Raw genomic sequence first — 9103 nt, 5'->3', positions numbered from 1 at the left:
CTATTGTTTGGTAGTATCATCTTGTTGTAATGGTTTCTATTGTTTGGCAGTATCATCTTGTTGTAATGGTTTCTATTGTTTGGTAGTATCATCTTGTTGTAATGGTTTTTATTGTTTGCTAGTTTCTTTTGGATTATTCAGTAAAAAACAACAACAAAAGACAAAAACAATGCTCAGTCTACTTAATGACAACGAAAGCGTTTTATTTCCTGAACTTCAAGTTCTACAAGTTAGCTTTACTAATTAATATTCATCGATAGGTCTAAGTTCACAGTAGACGCTAATACAAATATTTCACTTACTTCACAAAACTAAACTGTCTTAGAGTACCAGATAAACTGACTAACACGCTCAACAATCAACTGATTTGACTCACTAACTTAAGCAGTCATCAATTCTCTACTCTAGCCAAAATTACATTTTACACAGCTAAATTTTTACTAAACTTTTAAGAATGTTCTAGTCATTAAGCCGCACCCATCACGTGATGCCAAACCTCCACAAAGAACAATGCAACGTTTAAGTGAAACAAACAAACAAAAAACAGCCTACAACAATATCAAATTAACGAGAAAGATGTGAAATTAAAAACAAAAAAAAACATTTGTGAGCTTTTAGGAATAAACGAAAGGCAACCCACTTGTTCCTCTTGTTCTTTTTTATTATTTTCTAATATCAATATTTGGTTGCTCGAATCTTCTAGAGAAAGATTAAGCCTTTCCTGTTCTTTGACCAATTCTTGGATTCGACGTTCCAATTCACTTTTTTCCTCCATTAACATGTCGATCTGAGAGTAAATATTTCCAAACATTAAAACTGAAGGGAGGTCCAGCCTCACTGATCACGTGTCTCAACTGGAAGGAATCAGAGAGAAGGTACGTTACTTTCTAACAAGTGTTCCGCAAGATTTCAATTCCTACAGAAAGTAAAGAGAATACTGTAAGAGGTTTCTATAGAATTTTCGATATGTATTTGTGTAGATGATGTATGAATCGCCAAGTACAGATGTGATGAGTATTTCTATTTTTCAATTAACTCCATTCATCATTCATGTTTTGTTTTTCTCGCTTTTTTAGTTAGTTAAACTTTAAAATGTATTAAAGGTATCTATTATACACGTTCTATTGTTCGTGAAATGTTTCTTTTTGTATGTGTTTACTCCCAGTGATCCATTTGTATCAGAACTCTGAAAATTAAATCTTTAGTATCGCCATCTTTTGATAAGTTTTGAAATTAATATTACTGAATCCTTTTAATGGTGTTTAGAATATTTACTACGTGTTTTATTGTTAGACTTCTGCTGATTCACTGTAGGCAAAGTGTTGAATCATATTTCCTTTTGGATTATGAAACCTTCTTCCTTAAGCTTAATAATAATAAAAAAAATACTTTATTTTGTAGACTACCAAGTCAGAGGAACTACTCTCTAACCAAGTGAAGTCATTGCGCCAACAGTTTAATCGCCCTTGTAGGTACAATCTTGCCATCTGTAAAAATTGATAATCTGCGTCCGGTGCTTTGAAGTGCAAGTTGAAAATATATTTATGAAATGGGGTAAGGAGGTATCAGTCAAAGTAGAACTTCGTTTGAAATATTCATGGCGGAAAGTAAAGCGAATAGAAATAAAAGTCAGCGCCCTGGTACACATTCGACTGTGTAATTAATTTTTTTAAAGCGAGTTCCGTATACATATAAGGCTGTCTTACAGGCTGAAAAACTATTTTCAACATTAGCTACTAGAGGCCGCTGCTCAATAGAACCCGTAGCTAATGATTTGTTTTGTTTTTGAATGTCGCGCAAAGCTACACGAGGGCTATCTGCGCTAGCCGTCCCTAATTTAGCAGTGTAAGACTAGAGGGAAGGCAGCTAGTCATCACCACCCACCGCCAACTCTTGGGCTACTCTTTTTACTAACGAATAGTGGGATTGACCGTCACATTATAACGCCCCCACGGCTGAAAGGACGAGCATGTTTGGTGGGATGAGAATTCGAACCCGCGACCTTCTGATTGCGAGTCGAGCACCCTAACCACCTGGCCATGCCGGGCCCCGTAGCTAATGAGGGATTTTTTGTGAAGAGTTTATTTATTGTTGAGCGCAAAGGTACTACTCACAATGGGTTATTTGTGCTGTGCCCACAGGTATCGAAACCCGATTTTTAGCGTCATAAGCCCTCAGACTTATTGGTGGGCTACTGGGGGGTCTTTGATGAAGGGGAAAAAAACTCGTTCCTCTAATGGAAGTCTTTAAAAATGAAAGAAAAAAATTAGATTAATTGGATTTTGTCGAAAGTTTCTATAAAATGGCAGAGTTTGATGGTTTCTGTTATATTGACAGTCGAGAGTAAAAAGTAAAATAAAAATATCAGATACGAAAACAAATGCAGTATGACAAAACCGTGTGTGTGTGTGTGAGAGACAGTGGCAGCCATATTTAGCTCTACATTGAAGTTACGTTTTCACGATACTATGAAACATACAATACTACGAAAAACACGATACTCTGTTTGTTAAACACATATCAATGCCCCCCCCCCTCCTCAGTGGCACAGCGGTATGTCTGCAGACTTACAACGCTAGAATCCGGGTTTTGATACCCATGGTGGGCAGAGCACATATGGCCCATTGTGTAGCCTTGTGCTTAACTACAGGACAAACAAACACACATCAATGTGTGATTCGTTCTAAATAATTTTACTTCTGATAAACACAGTTCTTAATAAAATCTACAGATTACTTTATGGTCATTATTAAATAAATACTTAGAGAGTACGAAAGGGAATGGGGAGGAATAATTTGGGGGTAGGGGTTGGGTTTTATGACCGCTATACTTTGCTAAGATGTGTGAAATTTACAACAGTACCTGGTTTAAAACCTCGGTCAGCCGCTGGTTCTCGTCTTGTAATTCCTGAACGATTTGGTACTTCTCCATTTCAGTAGATTTGATAAACTTCTTATGTTCGTCTAATTCCTTTCGGAGTTCGTTCAATTCCGTCTGGAGGTCGGCAACTCGGGTGTCGTATTCTCCTTCCAAAGCATCAAGCTTCCTTCTGAGCGAATATTTCTCTTGTTCTAATTCCTGATGTGTTAAAAAATAACGACAGTAAAACAGTGGTTTTTTAAATTACTCGTTTTAACGTTATTACCAAGCACTCAAATATGTACGAAAATACAGTGTAGAAAGAGTTCGTTTTATAGGTTTCGGAACTTTTAATAGTTTGTTTGTTTGTTTTTGAATTTCGCGCAAATCTACATGAGGGCTATCTGCGCTAGCCGTCCCTAATTTAGCAGTGTAAGACTAGAGGGAAGGCAGCTAGTCATCACCACCCACCGCCAACTCTTGGGCTACTCTTTTACCAACGAACAGTGGGATTGACCGTCACATTATAACGCCCCCACGGCTGAAAGGGCGAACATGTTTGGTGGGACGGGGATTCGAACCCGCGACCCTCAGATTGCGAGTCGAGCGCCTTATCCACCTGGCCATACCAGGCACTTTTAATAGTAACTTCTACTCAATACAAGACTAAAACCAAAACCTTGATATAGCGCTAGTGAAAACAAAAACTTATAACTAGTACTAACCCATTAGACACAACAGCGGGGGCATGTCCTCTTCAGATTTCAGGCACTCGTGTCGAACTTTCTAGACGCATAGACTAGCTATCGAGGTTTCATTATGCGGGAACAGCGGTAAGTCTACGGAATTACGATGCTAAAATCCGGGGTTCGATTCCCCGCGGCAGACACAGCAGATAGCCCAATGTGGTTTTGCTATAAAACAATCAAACAAGCTTTCTGCGGCTGAAAAGTTTGTTTAAGAAATGTTTTGGCGATTTGCATAACGCGCAAATACACATGAGTGTACCGTATTGCCCCTAATTAACGCCCCGCGGTATTTTTATAAAGCTTACCTTGTGTGACAGCAATAGTAATTCAACATATAATCCACTTTTGTTACCGTAATTTTGACTTGAAGAAATAAGAAGAAAAACAAACACAGACACACACACACTTATTAGCATTGAAATCAGCCAATCACATGTGGGCCCGGCATGGCCAGGTAGTTAGGGCGCTCGACTCGCAATCTGAGGGTCGCGGGTTCGAATCCCCGTCCCACCAAACTTTCTCGCCCTTTCAGCCGTGGGGGCGTTATAATTTGACGGTCAATTCGTTGGTAAAAGAGTAGCCCAAGAGTTGGCGGTGGGTGGTGATGACTAGCTGCCTTCCCTCTAGTCTTACACTGCTAAATTAGGGACGGCTAGCGCAGATAGCCCTCGTGTAGCTTTGCGCGAAATTCAAAACAAACAAACAAACAATCAATGTGAAAGATAGAATCCGGAATTACAAATACTATAATTAGCACCCCCACCCCCCCTATGCAGTTTGCAATGCCCCCATACTTGCGTCGGTAGAGCAGCAAAGAGTTGTTGATTTTATTGGAAATCAAACCGGTGTTTTCAATTGCTGTGTGCACTCAATGTTTGCGAGTTTTGTCATGAACTGTTTTTTTTTTTTAGAAGGTGAAATATTTATTGATTACTTGCAGCACTCATCCGACGTTGGATTTACTCATTCAAATAACGAATGTGCACGCGCTGAAAATATTTTAAAATAACCCGGGTATTAGTGTATCGTTATTCGGGTTAGTTGAAGTTAACACTAACAGAAACAAAACCAAAACAAGTTCCTAGGCTGTAAGAATATCTAATTACTGCACAAACACTAGTTTTACAGCAGTGGACCAACATGAAAAAGAAAACGACTCGAAAACTAACCAACTTTTAATTTGTATTTCATGTGGCAATACCACCCTAGCTTTAGTTATGCGGAATGTAATAAAAGAGAAATAAAACATTAGTAAATGTTTTTTGTAGAATAATAATAGAACGTAAAATGTGTTTAAATTAGGGTTAATTCACAGAATGTCCTATGATAAAAAAAACAAAAAAAAACATAATTCGGCACACAGAGCTTTATAAAAATTCATGTTCCCCCTACATTTCAGCCGTGGTTGCGCCTATGTGAAACAAAAACCTTTAAATGATACTGGTTTGGTTGTTGTTAAGCGCATATCTCAACAATGGACTGTTTGTGTTCTGCCCTCCACGGGTACTGAAATCCGTTTTTTAGCGTCGTAAGTCCACAGATTTACCGCTGAGGGGGAGTGGACACTTAATACTGTCATAGGTAATGTTTTAATATTTTAATTTAGGGGGGAATTTTGGTACGACGTAGTGATGCGGTGTGACGTCTAGAGATTTCCAAAGTGTCTAGATTTGACCTGACCTCTCAAATTTCGTGAAATTTAGAGAAAAATAAATAATGTAATTTAAAAATACCGGTGCTTTAGTTAGTGAATTACTTAGCCTATTTCAATTTTGGTTAGTCTTATTGAGAAGTTTCTGTTTTGGTTAGTCTTATTGAAAAGTTTCTGTTTTGGTTAGTCTTATTGAAAAGTTTCTGTTTTGGTTAGTCTTATACGAAAGTTTCTGTTTTGGTTAGTCTTATTGAAAAGTTTCTGTTTTGGTTAGTCTTATACGAAAGTTTCTGTTTTGGTTAGTCTTATTGAAAAGTTTCTGTTTTGGTTAGTCTTATACGAAAGTTTCTGTTTTGGTTAGTCTTATTGAAAGTTTCTGTTTTGGTTAGTCTTATACGAAAGTTTCTGTTTTGGTTAGTCTTATACGAAAGTTTCTGTTTTGGTTAGTCTTATAGAAAAGTTTCTGTTTTGGTTAGTCTTATAGAACATTTTCATTTTTGGTTAGTCTTATAGAAAAGTTTCTGTTCTGGTTAGTTTTATAGAACATTTTCATTTTTGGTTAGTTTTATAGAACATTTTCATTTTTGGTTAGTTTTATAGAAAATTTTCATTTCTGGTTATTTTATAGAAAATTTTCATTTCTGGTTAGTTTTATAGAACATTTTCATTTTTGGTTAGTCTTATAGAAAAGTTTCTGTTCTGGTTAGTTTTATAGAAAATTTTCATTTCGGGTTAGTCTTATAGAAAAGTTTAATTTTGGTGTTAATCTTATACAAAAATTTCTGTTTTGATTAGTCAAATACGAAAGTTTCGGTTTGTATTATTAGAATGTGAGTCAGCAAATTTTTTAATTAGTGAGTCAGCTACTCAATCAGTGAAATAGTTAGTAAGTCAGTTCAACGCTATATATTATGGATTTATGTTTCAACAAAGAGAGAGAGCATGTAAGTAAGTGACTATTTATATTTATTTAGGAGTAGGCCTATCGGTGAGCGATTGAAGAAATATATCGCTTTCGTTATCGTTAAGTGTACTGGATTAATTTTATCAATAATCAAAAGGAGCATAACCATGATAGAAACCTTTACAACAGTTACTAACAATAACAGAAAGTTTTATGTAATACTAACTACAAAATCGACGATAATAATTTGATAAAATTTTCAACTAAGCTCTTGAACCAAAGCCTTTTCAAAATTTAAAGAACTTATAATTGGAAACGTAAAGTTTAAGAAAACTAATGTATAATCTATCCAAGAAAATATAGGGGCACGGAGGATTAAAAACAGCAACATCAGTTCATGTGTTTTCAACGAGTATTCACTAAAATATATCGCAAAGAAACGATTATTAATACATTTAGAAAGGATTAGGATTTCACCAACTTGAATTAACAACTCACGATAAACAGATAGATTTTATAATGAATTTAGTACCTTTTTTCGTTTCTTCAAAATTTTCGGGTAAAGCTACACGAGGGCTATCTGTGCATAGCCTTCTATAATTTCGAAAGCATACACTCCACTGTAGAGATTTTCGTTTGTTTGATGTTAAGCACAAAGTTACAGAATGGACTATCTGTGCTGTGCCCACCACGGGTATCGAAACCCGATTTTTAGTGTTATAAGCCTTCAGACTTTCCACTGAGCCACTGGGCGGGGGGGACTATAAGGAAGGCAACAAGTCAACAACACTATAACCGGATTATCCATTGGGTCCACGCCCATGTCCTAAGGGGGGTGGGATCCATAAAATACGATCTGTGTGCTTCACTACATTTTTGTAAGTCGAGTTTTATAATCTAAGTGAATTTGTCAAAAATCAAGCTGTAGAAATTATATAAATTATCATATTTACAGTTTAATTTATTTTTTTACTATTTTTTGTGAAAAGGGTAGTTAACCCCACCCCCTCCATTCGAAAACGCGCGTAATTAGCACAGTGCATTTCTTTCTCTTTTTTTTTGTTTCATTATGCATATATAACTATCGTTTCAGAGAAACTTTTGTCTATCATCGCCAACCCCAACTAACGAGTTCTGGTATTGTACGAAAGGTCTCTTAGGCAGTGATTCATGAGAGACAAGACCCGGCATGGTCAGGTGGTTAGGGCACTCGACTCGCAATCTGGGGGGTCGCGGGTTCGAATTCCCGTCCCATCAAACATGCTCACCCTTTCAGGCGTGGGGGTGTTAAAATGTGACTGTCAATCCCACTATTCGTTGGTAAAAGAGTAGTCCAAGAGTTGGCGGTAGGAGTGATGACTAGCTGCCTTCCCTCTAGTCTTACACGACTAAATTAGGGACGGCTAGCGCAGATAGCCCTCGTGTAGCTTTGCGCGAAATTAAAAAACAAAACAAACGTGAGAGACAAAAGATAGACCCGAAAAGCTGTTATTTTACACGCCTCTGATAATTTAAATCTGAAATTTGAAATTCTCAAACTAAGAGAAATATGGGGGAAAATTTAACCTAATTTATTTCAATGTTTCTATCTCGGTTTCAACATTTGAATTTTCAAATCGGTGAGTTTGTTGTGAATTCGATAGTTGACAAAGGTCGTAATTCAAAATGTACATGGTGGTGTTGGGGATCAATTTATTCAGGCTCAGGGGCGCATGCTTGGTTAATTCGACACTGTATAACACGCATGTCGTTATCACTGACCGAATAATGGTATTTGATTGTCACTCTTATACCGGCAACGGGACGAAAACCCAGAAACCTTGGATTCACGGTCTGGGCATGCGAACCATAAAGCCACGCCCAGCCTAATTTGGTAGCTAGAAATAGAGCGTCGAAGAGGTAAGATAAAATAATTAAAATAAAAAAAAATAAAAGGTCATATAAGATTGGACAACAAACAACGTATTTTCACATTATTTGAGCTTTTTTTTTCAATGCAATTTCCGTTCCATCTTTGGTTCCCGCAACCAAACAGGATAAAATCGACTTTAGTTGTAAATATTTCATGAAGGAAATTCTCATAGTTTCCACCTGCCTCCGCCAGGTGCACTTCTTACAAGTTTGATTCACTTTACCTCATAAATATGTTTCCTACACCAATATTACTAGCTGTTTCAACATTAAGAAAGATTCCCAGTGGAAAAAAAAAACGAAAATTGAAAAGTTTAATATTTTACTAGCCCCCTGGTTGTCTCAGCAGTAGGACAGAGAGCTTACAACGCTAAAAAATCGGGTTTCGATAACCCATTCTGTAGTTTTGTGCTCAACAACAAATAAATAGTTTATTATTAAACGCTCACCCCACACTGCCTTTCAAACCATCTAAACACTGGCTGTACGGAAATTAGTTTCTTATTGGTTATCACAGGAAGTGACGTAACGGTACCTTGTTACATCTAAAAAAGGTGAGAAACCCCAACAAGTTGTAGGAAAACCCTGTTGTCCAGTGGTAAATCTAGAACACACATACACACATAATGGCATGTAAAGTAGTCTCACTATGAAACTAATGACTTCACAATACTAACATCACTTAATAAACACACATATACTGTATATTATACACGTGTGTGTAGTATGTTCAGATTCGTAATGCCTATTGTTGAATATGAAATCTATGTAGTACAAATGAAGATACAACAGCAAACAAGCTGGGTCAGAACCAGGGAGTGAGGAACACGCCATCACTGTGTGAACAAATATAAGACGCATATAGGGGGTCATAGCAACGCGTTTCCAAAGTTTGCAGATTTTACCATCTGGGGAGGGGGGATTCATTATTCCCAAAGTACGTATTTACCATCTGGGGAGGGGGGATTCATTATTACCAAAGTACGTATTTACCATCTGGGGAGGGGGGAGTCATTATTCCCAAAGTAC

The 9103-nt window shown here is 37.1% G+C and overlaps 1 protein-coding gene across 1 annotated transcript in view; it reads right to left on the bottom strand.

The window, feature by feature from the left end:
- The window catches only part of LOC106467829 (bicaudal D-related protein homolog), a 35831-nt gene that overhangs the window by 11634 nt on the left and 15094 nt on the right, over positions 1-9103 (bottom strand). The window contains exons 2-3 of the mRNA XM_022396024.1: positions 2863-3078; positions 641-787 (exon numbers count right to left, since the gene is read on the bottom strand). Of these exons, the coding sequence (XP_022251732.1) occupies positions 641-787; positions 2863-3078 (363 nt within the window). The remainder of the gene's footprint in view (positions 1-640; positions 788-2862; positions 3079-9103) is intronic.

This window comes from Limulus polyphemus, unplaced genomic scaffold, assembly GCF_000517525.1.
Source record: "Limulus polyphemus unplaced genomic scaffold, Limulus_polyphemus-2.1.2 Scaffold2759, whole genome shotgun sequence".
NCBI lineage: Eukaryota > Metazoa > Arthropoda > Merostomata > Xiphosura > Limulidae > Limulus > Limulus polyphemus.
Note: the sequence above shows the minus strand (reverse complement) of the source record. Positions and strands in the feature narration are given on the sequence as shown.